The sequence below is a fragment of the Bison bison genome, unplaced genomic scaffold (genome assembly GCF_000754665.1).
Source record: "Bison bison bison isolate TAMUID 2011002044 unplaced genomic scaffold, Bison_UMD1.0 scf7180017864160, whole genome shotgun sequence".
In the NCBI taxonomy this organism is placed as follows: Eukaryota; Metazoa; Chordata; class Mammalia; order Artiodactyla; family Bovidae; genus Bison; species Bison bison.
The window spans coordinates 1,595,703-1,614,581 of NW_011494732.1; the positions used below are offsets into that span (position 1 = coordinate 1,595,703).

Below are 18,879 nucleotides of genomic sequence, written 5' to 3' on the forward strand. Positions count from 1 at the left end.
GAGAATGGGGGAGACGCTTCTTCTCTTAGGATCCTGCATCTCGCTCCTGCCCCTACCAATCCTAGAGGAGAACCCAAAGACTCAGGGGCAGGACTGAAAATCCAGACCTGGTGGTTGATGAAGCTGGGGGGAAAAACATCTAGGGTTTATATAAAGATCTGAGAGACAGCTTAATTGAAACAAGAACAAATGCAGATAGGCAAAGACAGCTCCAGCATAATCCTTACAAGGGGGAAAAGACCCCATAAACAGCCCTCACTGAATTAAGGCTCCATTACATTTATTAAGGAAGACTTCACTTGAGCGTGTCCTTGGAGCCTTCACATTTCCTGCCCCTCTCTCTGATGCACCACTTTTCCTTCTCATCAGAACCCTTGTGATGACACTGAGTTCAGTGTATTCCATTCTCTGCATAATCCATGGTAATCTCTGCATCTCAAGATCCTTAATCACCACTGCAAAATCCCTTTTGATACATAAGGTGACTTTTCACAGGGTCTAGGAATTAGATGTGGCAGTCTTTGGTGTACCATTATTCTACTACCATGGGAGTGATGGTAGCTAAGATGTCCATAGTGATTCCTGGGTACCAGCCCCTGTTCTAAGTCATTTTCATTAGCGACTCATTTAATCTTCCCATCAATATACAAGGTAGATACTATTACGCATATTTCTCTTTCTGCAGGTAAGTAGATTGAAACATGGCAGGGACCCACGGCTCGCCCAAGTTTGCAGAGCTAACTGACAGAGTTGGGGTTGAGTCCAGGCAGTTTGAGTCTTAACCGTGGTTGCTAGTTAGTTTCCTGGCTGCCTTTGACTCTGAGGTCACTGAGGCCAGGGACTACAGGAGACAATTGTGTTGTGTCTGGAATTCTTCCCAGTCCCTCTAAGAACAGGCACTGAGTGGTCCAATTTTCATTCATCTGATCATTCCAGGGACATGTATTAAAAGCCTCTTCTGTGTCAGGCCACGCGCCAGTCACTGAGTAGTCTTTAGAAAACTGATAGATAATAAACAATGCACAGCAGTTTAACTAATGAGAACTTACTGTGTAGCTCAGAGAACTCTACTCAATGCTCTGTGGTGACCTAAATGGGAAGGAAATCCAAAAGAGAGGGGATATATGTATACATACAGCTGATTCACTTTGCTGTACAGCAGAAACTAACAACATTGTAAAGCAACTATAGTCCAATAAAAATTAATTAAAAAAAAAAAAGCAATACACAGCTGTTTATCATGGCAGGCTGGGATGTTTCCTGGAGCTGGGCTGGGATGTTAGTTCTGCATAAGTTTGATGTGCTGAGTTTTAATTTTAATGTTTGGTTTAATGACAGGGAGGAAGGAAGGTAATTGGAGATCAGGAGAGAGATGGGTGGGCGCTGGCTGTGAAATGCCTAGGGTAACTGCTACTGGACAATCTACTGGATGTTACAAAGGCGAAGCAAGAAGCAGAGTAGGGAGGGAAAGGGGCAGTGATCTTATGGCTGGGAACAGCTAATGGAACTCCAGGAGTCTGCTATGGGTGAAGGATCAGTGTTTCTTCTAATCCTGGCCGCTGGACCCTATGACAAAAGGCAGAGAGTTTGAAGTGGGAGTTTTGAATTAAATGCATGGATCCACTGCTTCCCTGGGAGCATCTTTCTTTAAACCAATTCTTCTGGGCCTCAGTTTCCCCCAACTGAAAGTGGGAATGTGAATACAGTAAGTCCCCTACATACGAACAAGTTCAGTCCCAAGAGTGAATTTGTTCATTAAGTCCAACAAAGTTAGCTTAGGTACCCAACAAACACAACTGGCTATCTACTACTGTACTGTGATAGGTTTATAATACTTTTCACACAAATAATACATAAAAAGCAAACAAACACAAAAAACAAAGAAAACATTTTTAACTTTACAGTACAGGAACTTGAAAAGTATAGTACAGTATCAGCTACATCACTGCTGCCTTTGCACTTGCTTCCAGACATCCTGGGCTTGAAATAAAGATACTGCACTACTGTACTTTATACAGTACTATAAAGTACACAAAAGCACAACCCCTTGTAGAGGATGCACCATGTGACAATGGACACCAGACACACGAACTAAGTTATGTGACTGGACATGCAAACACATGTTTGCATCTTTTAAAGTTTAAAACTTGAAGGTTCATGTGTAGGGGACTTAAAGTACCTAAAGGTTCTGAGATGAACATCTATTTGGCCGATCCAATTTCCATTCCTCTTTTCTGATGGGAGCTAGAACACTAATTTTCCTTTCAGACCCAAGTCTTAACTCCATTCAGAGTCCAAGGAGCATGGGTGGGATGCACCCCACCCTCCAGTACCAGAAGTGGGCATGTGACCAAGGTCTGGCCAATCACAACATTCCACTACTCTGATCCCAGTGATTGGCTCAGGAAGGAGCACATGATCCAAACCAGCCAATGGGATGTGATCTCTGGGCTTTTGCTGAAATTAGAGAATAATTTTATTTCCTTTGGGACTACTGAGTTGGGATGGAAGCCTGGAAATGGGGAGTGGCCCTCCTGCAACCACTTAAGTGGTTGCAATCTTAAGCAATCTGCTGGAATCTGAGGCCAGCACAGGAGAAAGAAAGTTGACATAGTGAGAGAGAAAGACTCTTAAGAGCATGTCACAACAACAGAGAATGTCATACTCAACAGATGGCTGAGTATAAACTAGTTAAAACCTAGGTAAAAAATACAAATAAGAGATGCAAATTCCTAGGAATCAGAAATTTAAAAAGAAGGCATACTACAGTGATACACATAGGTAACTGTTACTGAGATTGCTTGAGGGGGTGTAGAACTATTTAGAAGACCCACCAGCCAGTGGCTGGGATGTTGATACCCACCTGGGCAAGTGTCAGATGGGCATGAGAACTTTAACATAAAGCTAGGATTCCTCTCCACATACGGAGATGAGAAATCCTATCCACTGGATCAGAGACACAGCAAAGGTGCTCATTTCTGCTCTGAGCACTGAGTGGGAAAATGTCTTCCTGAAAATCAGAACCCCACCCCTTCCCCATAACTGAGTGTGGGTCTGAAGTTATACCATCCGATGCTGCAGGAGCTGCAAGCAAAGATGGTAACTGGAAGCTAGACTCACACACATGCAAAAATCTACAGGAATTTCTCAGAAACCACATAGGGCAAAGCAATCACGGCTCAAGAGATGCTCATGAAAAAAACAAGAAAAATCAATCCCTACAAAAGAAGGCTCTACCATGAGAGAGAATCAGAAAAAATTCACATACAAAGATCAGAAGACTAGGACAATAAAAATAAAACAAACCAGTAACAAAAACTAGCCAATGAAAGACAATAGTTAAAGGGAGTTAAAAAGAGTAAAAACTACTCTGAATGAGTGTGAAAGACTGGAAAAAAGAACAGGGAGCTGTGGAAAGAACCAAACAGAACTTATAGATGTGAAAAATCTTCTGGTTGAAATTCATCACTCAGTCTGAATAGCAGATTAGACATGGTTGAGGAGAGAATTAGTTACTGGGAATTAGTTACTGGGAAACTGAGTCAAGAAATTCACCCAGAATGTAACCTCAGGAATATAAATTGATGAAGCATGGGAAAGGATGGTTGAAGAAATGAGGAAGAGAATGACCAACAGTCTTCTGTTAAGAGTTACAGAAGGAAAGAATATGGGAGAACTTTAAAAGTCAAAGAATTAATGGCTGGACAGCTTCCAGAATTGAGGACAAGTGCCAATAATAAAAATAAAGGCTCCTGAGGACATCCTTGGTGGTCCAAACTCTGCCTTCCAATGCCGGTGTGTGGGTTCTCTCCCTGGCAGGGGAATTAAGATCCCACATGCCATAGGGTGCAGCCAAAATGTTTCTTCTTCTTTTTTTTTTTTTTTAAATGATACTTGTTTTTAAAAAGAGCATTTCATTTTTAAAAATGGAGGTTTACTTATTTATTTTTTTGGCTATGCAGCTTGGCATGTGGGATTTTAGTTCTCCAACCAGGGATTGAACCCGTATCCCCTTCAGTGAAAGTGTAGAGTCTTAATCACTGGACCGCCAGAGAAGTCCTTAAAAATAAAGGTTTCCGTTGACACCACTGGAGCATCTGGATCTAGCTTTACCTGAAGATTCAAATGCTTGGACATGAACTGATAAATTCTTACATCTGTCTTGGCCAGCCTGAGTTAGGTCTCTTATCACTGATAGAAAGCCCAGACTAACACCAGCCTCCTGTTAGGAGTGAGTGAGAATGCACCTGAAATCTAAAGATGGTGTGTGCTTGCTGTTGGCATCTGCCCATTACCCCACAAAACCTGCCTGCTTGACTTTCAGCTGTCAAACTTGCAAGGTCGTCTTGCCGAGGAGCATTCTAACCTCTGAAATCCATGTGGTCATGCCCACAGCTGGAAGTGCTGAAAAATTAACACCCCCCAGAAGCAGCCCTCCAATAAGGGCTGATGGGAAGGGTGATAAATATCCCAGCTTCCTTGCCCCTCAGGTATAATGACGCTTCAGTCTTTTCTACACTGCCTGATGGTTTCCCAGGAGATCCAGGCTCCAGTTCCCCACAGTGGTGGCTGAGTTGGGAATACACTTTTTTTTTAACTTTTTGTTTTATATTGGAGTACAGTCAACTAACAATATTGTGATAGTTTCAGGTGGACAGCAAAGGGATTCAGCCATACATATACATGTATCCATTCTCACCAAAACTCCCCTCCCATCCAGGCTGCCACATAACATTGAGGAGAGTTCCCTGTGCTATACAGTAAGTCCTTGTTATTATCCATTTTAAATATAGCAATGGGTACATGTTTATCCCAAACTCCCTAACTATTCCTTCCCCCATCCTTCCCCCTGGCAACCATAAGTTCAGGGTACACACTCTTTTGGCTGTCTTTCCTTCCTCCCTTCCCTCACTTCCAGACTCCCTTCTAGGGTTCCCTTCACTGCCCAGATGAAGTCCTGGCATGCAGATCCTTCTCAGGCTCAGCTTCTGGGGGAATCAAAGCTAAGACACGATTGGCTCAGGAATTTTGTTTCCTGCCCTTCTCTCCTTTAGCTTCATCAACTGAGAAATCACACCATTGGACAGACTCCCTTCTAAAGTCTCAGTTGAATGCATTCATGCTGTGGGAGACCTCATTTCTCTTTACTATTCTAGCTTTCTTCAGAACTAATAGGGCACGGGGAAGTATAATACGATTGCCCTCATATTCATGGCAAACCTTTTGAATTTCAAAGTTGGAAATATCAAGAACAAGAGGCCAGCCTTCCACACTCCAAGGACTGAGATAAAACACTGGTAATGCACTGTGCCAGTTCATCTTGGCTGACTTTTCATCTAGAGTTCATTTTTCTTTACCAACTTGAGACAGCGAATGAACTTAACATCAAACAAGCCCCTCTGAACAGCAGACAATCCGAATTAAGCCCTCAGAACACTGCAGGCTTGCCAGCATCCATCTCCATCAGCCCTGCTGTGTGACTGAGACCAGGTCTTTCCATTAGCTCATGACAGTAAGGTTGGAACATAGGGATTGTCTGGGGAGAAGCCAGCACATTTCCCTAAAGATGAGAAATTCTGAAATACTTAAAATAACACACGTCCGGGCATGATTTAGAGCTCCTATTCTTTCAAGAGTCATGTCTGCAGATTGAATGAACTCCATCCATAAATCCCTGTAGGCAGCGCCGGGGCCCTCCAATTACCATCAGCCGATGAAGACGGATGGGTGATGCTGGAAGCTGATGGGTGGCCTTGCCCCACGCCAGGGAGGTGGCAATGCCAATCGTCCCCTAATTAATTACTAGTTCTTGGCAAATAGCTTCATGCCTTCTGCTTTGTCTCCCCACTTTCCTCCTCTGCTCTTTCTAAACCAGCCAACACCATGCCAGTGTCCTTCCCCAGGAGAGGTGAGCAGAGGTGCCAGCACTGTAAGCTGGATGTGAATGAGAACCCCCTACAGGCCCCTGCTGGTGATGCTCTGGAACAAAGCTGGGTGGTTGTGTTGTTCAGTTGCTAAGTCACGTGTCTTTGAGACCCCATGGACTGCAGCAACCCAGAATCCTCTGTCTGTTGCTATCTCCGGGAGTTTGTTCAAATTCATGGCCATTGAGTCAATGATGCCATCCAACCATCTCGTCCTCTGTCACCCGCTTCTCCTCCTGCCTTCAGTCTTTCCCAGGATCAGGGTCTTTTCCAGTGAGTCAGTTCTTCGCATCAGGTGGCTAAAGTATTGGAGTTTCAGCCTCAGCAACAGTCCTTCCAATGAATATTCAGGACTGATTTCCTTTACGATGGACTGGTTGGATCTCCTTGGTGTCCAATGGACCCTCAAGAGAATTCTCCAGCACCACAGTTTGAAAGCATCAATTCTTCAGTGCTCAGCCTTCTCACATCCATACATGACTGCAGGAAAAACTGTAGCTTTGACAAGCATTTGAAGTAATGCTTCTGCTTTTTAATATGCTGTCTAGGTTTGTCATAGCTTTTCTTCCAAAGAGCAAGTATCTTTCAGTTTCATGGCTGCAGTCTCCATCTGCAGTGATTTTGGAGCCCAAGAAAATAAAGTCTCTCACTGTTCCTACTTTTCCCCCTTCTATTCGTAGGTACCTGCTGGTGATAGTCTGGAACAAAGCCAGGTAGCAACAGCTGAATTTCTGGAATGGTCCACCCTATTCCTTTGAACCTGAGAATGTGATGAGATGTCCCTCTTATGATGTTATAGGCACAGGTGAAGTTAGGGAGAGCTGCCTAGCTGAGTTGGATGGGTCTGCTGTAGTCATACAAGCCTTTGGAAGCAGAAGAGCTTTTCTGGGTGGTGACAGAGGGAAACTCAGAGGTTGCAAGCATGGAAAGGACTCTATGCACTGTTAGTGGTTCTGAAGCTGGTGCAGGGTGTGGGCAGAGAGAAGGAAGTGGAGAGAGGCTCCGGCCAGCAGCAACAAACCTAGGAAACCTCAGGCATTCAACCACACAGAGCTGGATTCCGCCAACCACACCAGTGAGAGTGGAAGTGGATTCGTCCCCAGAGCATCCTGATAAGATGCTGTGCTCTCAGCCTGTGGACCCCAGAGCGTGGTAACCCACTGAGCCCACCTAGATTCCCGACCCACAGAACTGTGAACGACAGTGGGTGTTATCTGAAGCAGCTGGATTTCTGAGAATTTGCTGCCCAGATGGTTCGTCCACCTCTGGGCACTGGGTACCACTCTTCTAGTTCATCCAGACCCCACTACTCAGACCTCAAAGCCACGTGGATTTTACACAGCCAGCATCACTTCCTCCTGGAACGTGGTTTGGCTACCCTGCTCCCATTCCTCCCGCCTCCCTCCCCTTTGGCTAGATCAGGCGGGACCCTGTTCCCTTCTGGCATCCGGGCCCTTACCTGTTTAGGGGCCCGCAGCAGCTCCTCAGCTGTGGCCACAGCCGTGATAGCCCTGCTGTTCTCTGTGCTGGGGTGGAGGGTGACAGACAGCCCAGCCACGAGCTGGATGGCCAGGTCTGACACCGCAACTTTGTCGTCCAACACAGTGACCGTCTTCTCAGCCAGGATGGAGTCAGACAGAGGGGACAGCACCTGGGGGATGGGCAGACACAGACCAATCCATCACATCTGCTTCTGGATGGATGTTGGAACCTTTCCCAGCTATGCTCTGTTCATCCCTACAGGGTACAGAATACAGTGGGAAGGAGCCAGAACTTCCCTCTATACATCATCCCGTGTCATGTGAGAATCAGATAAAGTCACTCTTCCCTGTGACACTTTAGCTCTATCTTTTGGAAACTTGACATAAATATTAAAATCCATTGGGTCTTTGAAAGGAAATGACCCTCTCCATTTAGATGAAGATTTTTTGCATACCGCACAAACTGGTCAACCATACGTGGCAGTCCTACTGGCTGGACTCATGAAGAGTGGCGCATAGACAGCTGTTCAACCCGAATCCCATTCTAAGTGAGTTAGGCCATCAGCTGGGGAACTGAATTATAGATAGTCTAGTCTGGAGTTGGACACAACTGAGCGACTTCACTTTCATGCATTGGAGAAGGAAATGGCAACCCACTCCAGTGTTCTTGCCTGGAGAATCCCAGGGACCGGGGAGCCTGGTGGGCTGCCATCTCTGGGGTCGCACAGAGTCAGACACAACTGAAGCTACTTAGCAGCAGCAGCAGCAGTCTCCCCTCCAACCCCCGGTACAATGTATTCTCTGCTGAAATGTTACTTTCTGCCTCATTTGCTGTTGTTTAGTCGCTAAGTTCTGTCCACCTCTTTTAGGAACCCACGGACTCTAGCTTGCAGGATTCCTCTGTCCATGGGATTCTCCAGGCAAGAATACTGGAGTGGGTTGCCATGTCCTTCTCCAGGGGATCTTCCCAACCCAGGGATCCAACCCACATCTCCTGCACTGGCAAGTGGATTCTTTCCCACTAGCACCACCTGGGATGCCCTTCTGCTTCATCTCATAAACCAAATGTTGGACTTGGGATGTCCAGGTGAAATGGTAGAAATGTATCAGTCTTTCCCACCTGGGGCAGTTGTGAAAGGATCCAGAAGGACATTTCAAAAAGGTGGAGTAACATATACTACTATACATAAGACAGATAACCAAGAAGGGCCTACTGTCCCAGTTCTGTTACTGCACTGTACTGTACCAGTTCCCTGCGCTGGCAGGGAACTCTACTCAGTATTCTGTGATAACCTTATGAGAAAAAAGTCTAACAAAGAAAAGAAATATGTATTTGTGTAACTAAATCACTTTGCTGTAACACCTAGAACTAACACAACAATGTAGATCAAACTATACTTCAGTAAAATTAAACAAACAAACCAAAAAAAAGGTGGAGTCAGTAGGACTTGATGGGTTGAATAAAAGGCCTTCTGCGCCCTCCCATCTATCCTGAAATCCCACCCTTCTGTACCTTTCCTTGGGCAGAAGAGACAGCAGGATTTTGAAGAGTTGGTTGAATGACTACATGACAGAATGACAGGCTGACTTAGGAAAGAAGGGAGGAAAGGAAGAAAGGAATCCTACCTTGGCCACTGGCACAAGTATTGCAGAGTAGGGAGCAGGCTCTTTCTAAGAGAGTGTAGGAGGTGCGCATTGGAGAGGGGGCTCCGAGGGTGGAGAAGCAGAGGCAGGGTGGGCTGGGGTGGGGGTGATGGGAATGAAGGACGCAGCAGAGAGCGGGATCACAGAAGGTGCTGAGGGGTGCAGCGCCACCTTCTCATTTCTGTTTGGAAGGAGGTTGGGACTCAAAGGGGTTTCCCTGGTGGCTCAGGTGGTAAAGAATCTGCCTGCAATGCAGAAGACCCAACTTCAATCCCAGAGTCAGGAAGATCCCCTGGAGAAGGAAATGGCAACCCACTCCAGTATTCTTGCCTGGAGAATTCCACGGACAGAGGAGCCTGGTGGGTTTCAGTCCACAGGGTCACAAAGACTCGGACATGACTGAATGACTATCAGTTTCACTCCACTTTACCTGGGATTCAAAGAGCTGGTCCAGGCTCACCTTCTGGTGTCCACAGGATGCCATCAGAGGACCCACCCCTGCTAGCAAACTGCCTTCCTCCAAGGCACACCATGCTCAGTGATGGGTGTGCAGAGCTTCTTGGCTCCAGCTTCCTACCTGGATGGTTGTCATGCCAACTTCCCGCCCGACCAGAATCCTGCTGTCCTGGAGAGTGGCCACATGTGGTTCCTCCAGCTTCATGAAGTCGGCAACCAGGTGGGTGATGTCGAACTGCCAGTCTGGACTGAGCAGGTGGCTTGGCTGGCCCCAGGGGCCAGCCCCCTCGGACACAAACTGGGTGAGGACCCGCACCATGGCGTGCTGGTACTGGAGGGCGCAGCCCCGGCCCCGCCGCTCCTCCTCGTCCTCATCCTCGCTGTCTCGTGTGGGCCTGATGTGGAAGGAGAGGAGGCTCTCGAGTCAGAGGATGGAATTCATGATGCTCTGGAGTTGCAAAGCAGATACCTCCCCATCAATTGCCAAGAGATAGCATCCCAGGCAGAAGACTCAGGACCACACAAAAGCACCGGCTCTTTTTTAAACAATGCAAAGAAGCTTTATTGTACTTGCCAAAGGAGGAAGGTCAGACTTAATTGAGAAGGAACTAAACATCTCTCTCCACTTAACAGCATGACCCAAAGAATTTCCCCATATCCCACCTCCTGTATATGTAGCCCACAAAACACTATCTCTCTTGAAGGCATCTGTTGACAAATAAAAAATGTAAGAGTTAATATTTATTAATATTAAAGCTATTCTGTCCACGAAGTAGCTGAGAACCACGTGTGGCTATTTACAATTTAATTTAAATGAAGAAAATTAAGCAAATCCCAACATTATATTTCTCAGTCACTCCATAACCCCTTGTGCTAGTGGCTACTGTAGTTGTGGCTAGTGGCTATTGGATACTGTGGTTCTAGAACATTCCACCACTGTAAAAAGGTCTATTTGTCAAAGTGGTATGATGCTCTGGAGATGTGCCCATGCTAAGATCTTCATGGATGGACTCTTAACACCATAAGGCAAAACTTTAATTATTATGTCCAGATGAGGAAACCGAGTCAGAGATGTTGGGTGGCTGGCCCAAACTCACAAAGCTAGAAAGCCGCCAAGCTTGGATTTGAAACCAGCAAGTGTCAGTTTTTCCTTTTTAAGGGACATGGAACAAACCCACATCTTGGTCACTCAAGACCACTAAATGGTCTGAAGTCTTGGCTGGACTCACAGCTGTCTTCCTCATCAGAGGAGGACAAATTCCTTTAAGTTCATTCTATAAAAGTGGACTCACCATCTCACTGTCCTATTTATCTTTCTTGAGATAGACACTGCTGCTGCTGCTCAGTTGTGTCCAACTCTGTGTGATCCCATAGGTGGCAGCCCACCAGGCTACTCTGTCCCTGGGATTCTCCAGGCAAGAATACTGGAGTGGGTTGCCATTTCCTTCTCCAATACACTACTTGTTCCTTAAAAATCAAGACTCTGGTGCCTGGGAGACAGTCAGGAAAATAGCCCTGATGGTTTAAGATGGAAGATGTCATACAGGAAACCAATAATTCAGGAACAACTGTTATGTAGCTGACCTGGGGGCCACAGAGTGGAGGAAACAAAACCCCAGATTCCTACACAGGATGATCCAGAGTCACATGGAATAGAAGTTTTTCTTTTGGTTTAAGTGCAGATAGCATCCCAATGGTCCAGTATAAATGCATGTAGATTTTATCCAATAATTTGATATGCACAGAGCTTTTCAAGATTATAGATATTCACCCAGAACAGAAAAGGAATCGCTGTTTCACATAGACAAAATAAGCCCCAACTTTAATTCTCTGGGGGTTGAAAGGCTAGAAAACTATGTCACTTTTTGGCTTCCTTCTGGAGGGGCACTTTCAGGAGAGAGATTACTAGGAGCCCATGTAGAGTGCAAACAATTGGATCTGATACTGACCTGGCCGCTTAGCAGCCTTCCTGCCTGGCTGGGTTATCCTGAGTCTCGGTTTTCCCAGAGGATTGTTGTTAGGCTGCATCATGTAATCACCATGGCAACAGCATCACCTGGGCCCTGCACTGGCTCCTGCATTGACTCCTTTGTTGACATCATTTCCACAGCCATTGCTGTCATGGCTCTGATGTGTCTCTCCATCCTGGACTTACCTCTTGCTGGCCACGATGGGCACCCTCCAGCCTTTAATCTGGCTCAGCTCCGTGTCAGAGACCTCGATCTGCAGGGGCAGTCGGGGCACCCATACAGTGACATGCAGGGGGGCGCTTAGGTGCTGGTACGTGAAGTTCACCACCACATCCACCTTGCCTTTCATCTCTTTGCCGTTGACAAAGACATAGTCACAATGATCGGACACCTGCCAAGAGAGAGAGGATGGAGGAGGAGAAGTTCTCTGGGATCTGAAGACCACCTTTCAGCCATTTGTCCTTGTCTCTAGCAAAGCACACATGCTTAATGTAGGTTCTCCTCAATGCGGAGGCTGAGACAAGGATTTTGTGCAGTTGGCTTACTTAGGAGGTGACCCTAGGGAATGGGGACCAGGGAGAAGGCTGAGGGAGCCAGAGAAACAAGAAAGGTCAGTAGAAAGGTCCATTTTTGCATTTGGTGCTGTGACCATTGAGCTCTGTTTTTCTGGGATCTCGTGGAAAGCCCCCAGAATTGTCAACCTGCAGGGTGAGAGACAGAAATATAATCTACCGCTCCTCTCTCTCACTGTGTGAGTGCTGCCCATGTGTTCCCCCTATTCCAGGCTGAGACACAAGCCCTGGGATGGAAAGCATGAGCAGTGTGAGAGAAGCAGCAATCACCAAGTGAACTTGAATCTTGTCAGAATTGCAGCTGGGAGTGAACTCTGGGTGGATCCAGGGAATGTGATGCAGGTACCAGAGGTTGTCTGTTCTCCAGGCTGATGTCTGTCCAGAAGATCAGCCACACCCACGTCCCACCCCACCAGCCCCCCAAGATCTAAAGGTCTTGTACTTCCTCAAGAAGAAGTGGAAGAAGAAGAGCCTTCTTCCTCAGCAAAGTTCCACTCCCAGTTCTTACACCCACTGTCCCAATTACAGGCAGCCCTGATGGTTCCCCAGAACACTCAGGTCTTCATATATGATGTTCCTTTTCCCTGGGAACGGCATTCCTTCTCTGCTTGCAGCACTTCCCCTGACCCCCTAGGATTATCTGTGTATCTGTACTGTTACTGTTCATTCTGTGAATGGCAGCATCACGTTAGTGAAGATCAGCCTGTTTCTTTCCCCTGAATTCCTTCTCCTCTCTTTTCCCATTTCTAGCAGATTGTGGCCTCAGGAAAGAGATAAGACAGAACACAAAGCTGAACAAACATAAACAAAATAAAAATAAAAGCCTGCAAGCATCTAGATTTTGTGTTCCTCTGCTGAACCCATAGGAAGATGGATCTATTTACAGCCCCATGGATACTCAGAAACAGTTTGAGGATGCCTGTGCTCCCTGGGAGGCTGGAAGGAGCAGCATGTGCAAGGATGGGACCACATCAGAGGTAACCCACGTGGATTCCAACTGATAACGGGTGCCCCCTAGGAGCTGTGAACAGAACACTTTAAGGCTAGAAGCCCCCTCCCCAAGGCCTTGATAGTAGTTATGTCTTCTAGAAATTAGACTGGGATGATGTTTCACCTCCATAATGAATTGAAAACTGAAAATAGAAATCAAGATGAGTTGTAGAGACACAACATGATCCATCTTGCGTAGCCAAGTTTATGGGATCACACTGACCCCTTGTGTAAATTTGCATTTTCAGCTGCAGAAATGTAAAACCATTGAAGGCAATAAGTATACCTTTTTCTTCTTTGATCTCTTGGTGCCTCATCCCAGCTGCTCAAGAAGCAGGAGCTCAGCAAAGTGGACTGAATGGATGGTTGCACGAACGGGTGGATGGATGAATGAATGAGTGAGTGGATGCACAGATGGATGAATGGGTGAATGGATGGATGGATGGAGGGTGGATGATTGGATGGATGAATGGATGGGCGAATAAATTGCTAAGTGGATGGATGCATGGATGGATAGATAAATGGATGGATGAATACATATATGCATTGGTGGATAGATGGATGAATGGATGGATACATGTATGCATGCTTGCATGGATAGATGGATGAGTGGATAGATGGATGCATGCATACGTGGATGAATGGATAGAAGGATGGATAGATGAACAGCTAGATGGATGCATGAACAGGGCTCTTTTTTCATGGGGATGCTTGCTTCAACACAGCCATAGATCTTGGGTCAAGAGGAGATGCGAAATATTGAGATAACTTGGAGTCAAGAACCGTGGAAACACAAGAAATTACTTTGAAAACTTCCAGAAAGCTTTAGATCAGTGTTTCCTAACCTTTTAGGAGTCATAGACTCCTTTGGGAATAAGTTAATTCTTGCCATAGAAATGCATATACACAGAGTTTTGTGTAGCATTCCAGAGTTAATGAAGTCACACCTGGACTCTTTGCACAGCACTTGTATACTAAGCGGCAATAGTCAATGTGCTTATCTGTCTCCCATCCAGGTTGTATACTCTGGAAGGAGCAGTATCTCCTTCAGGGGGTCTATGGCTCTGGTTAAATAACATCCGATGCTGAGCAATGAACTCCTGTGATTGCTCTTTCTTTCCCCAGCTTCTAGGAACTACAGATGACTACTCTGGGCCCAATTTTCAACTTCAACTTGCACTTCTGTTTGGAGGGGCAGCTGGTGAGGGCTGGGCTGAGTGAATTTCTTCCATCTGCTGGGGATAGTGGCAGGGGGCAGTTGGGAGGGGAACACACGAATGGATCTTCTCACTCATGGTCAGAGTGGTTTAAAAGAGTTTACATACTGATTAAGGGTGGAAACCAATTTTCATTGCTGTCCCAGACTTGTCATTAGCATGTAAACACTGTCCTGGATCTGGGCAGGCATTAGCATAATAGCCGAGCAAGAGTTATATCAGTAATCACTTCTTTAATCAATGTTGTAATTTACAGACCATTGACTTTCCTCATTTATTACCTTTCTGAGCACTGGTGGGAGGGAACCTGGCCGCTCCAGAATATATAAATAATTAAGAGGAACGCCAAGGGTATGCAGCCACCGGGCATGATAGAGCCATTGTCACTGTTATTCCTGAAGGTGCCATAAATGTCTGGGGAAGTCGCAGGCTGCATTAATCATCTCCTAAGTGGCTAGCAGTGGGAACCACGGTATCACAAAATGAGCTGGCTCGTCTGCAAAAAAGGAATCCAACCCCACTACGGGAATCTTTGCAGCCCCTCTGATCCATTTCTGGGAATCTCTTAAATTTCTCATTGTGGGTGGGCTGCCCATTAAGAACACTACCTCCTTGCCCCTGCTAACTGTGACTTTTAAAAATAAACTTATTTAAAGAAATATTGATTTATGTTTTTTGGCTGTGCTGGGTCTTCGTTGCTTCACATGGGCTTTCTCTAGCTGCGGCAAGCAGGGGCTATTCTCTACTTGCAGTGGGAAGGCTTCTCATTATGGTGACTTCTCTCATTGTGGAACACGGGTTCTAGAGCATGGGCTCAGCAGTTGTGGTGCTCGAGGTTAGCCAACCCTCAGCATGTGGGATCTTCCCAGACCAGGGATTGAACCCATGTCCCCTGCATTGGAAGGTGGATTCTTAACCACTGGACCACCAGGGAAGTCCCCACTGTGACATTTAAACTACGCCTTTTGAAAGCACTGGTGGCCACAGAATCAACCAGTCTGCTCTTAAGGACCTTGACGGGCCAGCTTGGGTCACAAGTGTTCTGGTTGAGTGGCATATGGTTGGTTGATATCTTCTGTCATTTAGACTTTGGCAACTTCCCAAGGATGTTACCTGCTTCCTAAGGTAGAGGCTGGAGACCACTTTCCATGAGGAAAGCAAAAGATATCTGCTGGTCAGCCACCAACATCCAGTGAGACTTTTGTCTGGATTCCTGCAGCCAAGCAGGTTCTCAAATTTGAGTGAGCATCAGAGAGGGCTTGTCAAGTATCCACAGATGGTTGAGTCTACCCCTAAAGTCTCAGATTGAGCAGGTCTAGGGGGATCCCCACAGTTTTGCTTCTAACAAGTACCTGGGAAATGCTGATGCCTCAGGTCTGAGGACCACAATTAAGATATTCACTCCTTGAAATAATGCAATTGTTCCTTCTATGATTCCATGGCATCATATATGTCCCATCTTGGCCTGCTGGAGCTGCTATTACAGAATATCCAGAGGCTGGGGGCTTAAACACCAGACATTCACTTCTCACATTCTGAAGGCTGGTAAGTCCAAGATGAAGGTGCCGGCAGATTCTGTGTCTGCTGAGGACCCGCTTCCTGACTCAAGGATTCTGTCTTCTGTCTGTGTCTACACTTGATGGAAGGGGTGAGGGAGCTCTTTGGAGCATCTTATAAAAGCATTAATTTAGGGACTTCCCTGGTGGTCCAGTGGCTAAGAATCTGCCTGCTAATGCAGGAGATATGGGTTCAATCTCTGGTCGAGGAAGATTCCACATGCCTCAGAGCAACTAAGCCCATGCACCTCAACTGCTAAGCCACGCCTTACAGCCTGGGAGTCACAACTAGAGAAAGCTTATGCATCAGTGGAGATCCCCCAAAATCTCTGGTTGGGGAACTAAGATTCCACAAACCTCGCAGTAAACAAACAAACAAAAAACAAAATAAAAAACAATCTTTTTAGAAAAACGCTAATTAATTCACGAAAGCTCCACCCTCATGACCTAATCACCTCCCCACCCCCTACTCCTCAGGGTTTAAAATCTCAACAGAAGAACTTGGGAGCCATGCAAACATTCACTCCATACCCATTCCTTTCATTATTGTAGTCATCTGGCTCTGATGCTTTAAATATCGCTGTGTTAATGACTCCCCAAATCCCATCTCCAGATAACAAAGTGCTTATTCAACATCTCTACTTGGCTCTCTAATTAACATCTCCAACTTCATATGTTGAGAAATATAACTCCAGGTATAGGTTTTGTGTCTTAGGAGACTGGGGGCTGCAAACTGAAATCAAGTTCAGATACAGAAAAATGATTTACATTTCTTGTGCACCTGAGTTTGTATCTCTGCTCTAGTAATATAAAATGTCAAATGTCCTGCACTGTTCTGATGCCTTCTTTTGCATTTGCCATGTGCTTTCCCCATCATTCTTGCCCTTGGTCTTTTTGGAGCTCTGGACAGAAATCAGGATCTCACTTTATTTTTATTTTTTAAATATTTATTTAAAGTTGTGTTAGGTCTTAGTTGTGGCATGTGGAATCTTTCATTGTGACCCGTGGCTTCTCTCTAGTTGTGGTGTGTGGGCTCAGTAGTTGTAGCACTTGGGCTTGTTTCACAGCATGTGGGATCTTAGTTTTCCAACTGGGAATCGAACCTGCATCCCCTTCTTGGGAGGCGGATTCTCAACCACTGGACCACCAGGGATGTCCTGCTGCTGCTGCTAAATCGCTTCAGTCATGTCTGACTCTGTGTGACCCCAGAGATGGCAGCCCATCGGGCTCCCCGCTGTCCCTGGGATTCTCTAGGCAAGAACACTGGAGTGGGTTGCCATTTCCTTCTCCAATGCATGAAAGTGAAAAGTGAAAGTGAAGTTGCTCAGTTGTGTCCGACTCTTAGCAACCCCACAGACTGCAGCCCACCAGGCTCCTCTGTCCATGGGCTTTTCCAGGGAGAGTACTGGAGTAGGGTGCCATTGCCTTCTCTGAGGGATGTCCTAGGATCCCATTTTAGAGATGAGAAAACTGAGGAGCACTGAGGTTGTAGCTTGCCCAAGGTGGAGAAGAAGATTTATGACAGCTAGTGCAGGACTTGATCAGACTGCTTCTATTGTGTTGTCTGAACAGGTAATATCCTGAGACTGTGGCCTTAGAAATCGCCCTTTCTGCCATGCGAATATGAGAATCTTTTTCATTCATGCAGGCAAGGGTACCAGGGAAAGGGGCCCTGAGACAGGCCACTGGCCCATGGACCAGCTCAGATCCTTTCCATCAGCTGCCCTGGCCCTCCCTCACTCTCTTGGCCCATCCCAAATAAGCCCACTCAGACAGGCTGGAACATTGGACAGGGAATGCTGTATTAGTTTCAGATGGACAGCAAAGCGATTCAGTTATATATATATATATACACACACACACACACATATATATGTGTGTGTATATATATTCATTTTCACAGTATTTTCCATTAAAGGTTATTACAAAATATTGAGTATAGTTTCCTGTGCTATACAGTAGGTACTTGTTGATTACCTATTTTATATTCAGTATTATGTATATGTTAATCCCAAACTCCTAATTTATCCCTCTCCCCCAACCCTTCCTTCCCTTTTGATAATGATAAGTTTGTTTTCTATGTCTATGGGTTTATGTCTGTTTTGTATAGAAGTTCATTTGTATCTTTTTTTTTTTTTTTTTAGGTTTAGGTAGGTTTGTTCCTAGGTATTTTATTCTTTTTGATGAGGTGGCAAATGGGATTGTTTTCCAAATTTTTCTTTCTGATCTTTCATTGTCAGTGTGTAAACATGCAACAGACTGTTGCGTATTTTGTATCCCGTAACCTTGCCAAATTCCTTGATGAGCTCTAGTAGTTTTCTGATAGTGTCTTTAGAGTCTTCTATGACTAGTATCATGTAGTCTGGAAACAATGACAGTTTTACTTCTTTTCTAATTTGGAGTCCTTTTATTTCTTTTGCTTCTGATTGCCGTGGCTAGGACTTCTGAAACTGTGTTGAATAAAACTGGTGTGAGTGGACATCCTTGTCTTGTTTCCTTTAGATCCTTAATCTAGTGGTTCTCAAGAAGGGGCCATTGCATCCTCCGAGGGCCACTGGACAATCTTTGGAGATCTTTTTGGCTGTTACAGCCAGGGAAGGAGGTTGTCACAATTGGAAGATGAGCGACTGGCATCTAATGACAGACAAGTAATGCTGCTCAACATCCTGCACTGTCCTCCAGCACGGCACCCCCGCACAGCGTCAGCCGATCCCAGATGTCAGCACTCAACATCCTGCACTGTCCTCCAGCACGGCCCCCCGCACAGCGTCAGCCGATCCCAGATGTCAGCCGTGCCTCGGCTGCGAAACCTGGTCTGCAAATTCTCAGAGATACTTTCTTAGATACTTTTATGTAAAATTGCAACCCCTCCAAGACTCCTGACACTCTTCTTTGCTTTATTTTTCTCTACCACTCATTGCCATTTCATACACTATGCATTTTACCTATTTATTTTGGTTTTTATTTGTCTTCCCTCAACAGAATATGGGTGGCAGGGGTTTTTGTCTGTTTCGTTCACTATTGTACCCTTAGTGCCTAAAATGGTACCTGGCATATAGCAGACACTCA

At 45.7% G+C, this 18,879-nt stretch overlaps 1 protein-coding gene across 1 annotated transcript in view; it reads right to left on the bottom strand.

Annotated features, from left to right (window-relative positions):
* The window catches only part of TMEM132C (transmembrane protein 132C), a 176,010-nt gene that overhangs the window by 1,954 nt on the left and 155,177 nt on the right, over positions 1–18,879 (bottom strand). The window contains exons 4-6 of the mRNA XM_010841265.1: positions 11,661–11,866; positions 9,627–9,900; positions 7,384–7,575 (exon numbers count right to left, since the gene is read on the bottom strand). Coding sequence (XP_010839567.1) covers positions 7,384–7,575; positions 9,627–9,900; positions 11,661–11,866 — 672 coding nt within the window. The remainder of the gene's footprint in view (positions 1–7,383; positions 7,576–9,626; positions 9,901–11,660; positions 11,867–18,879) is intronic.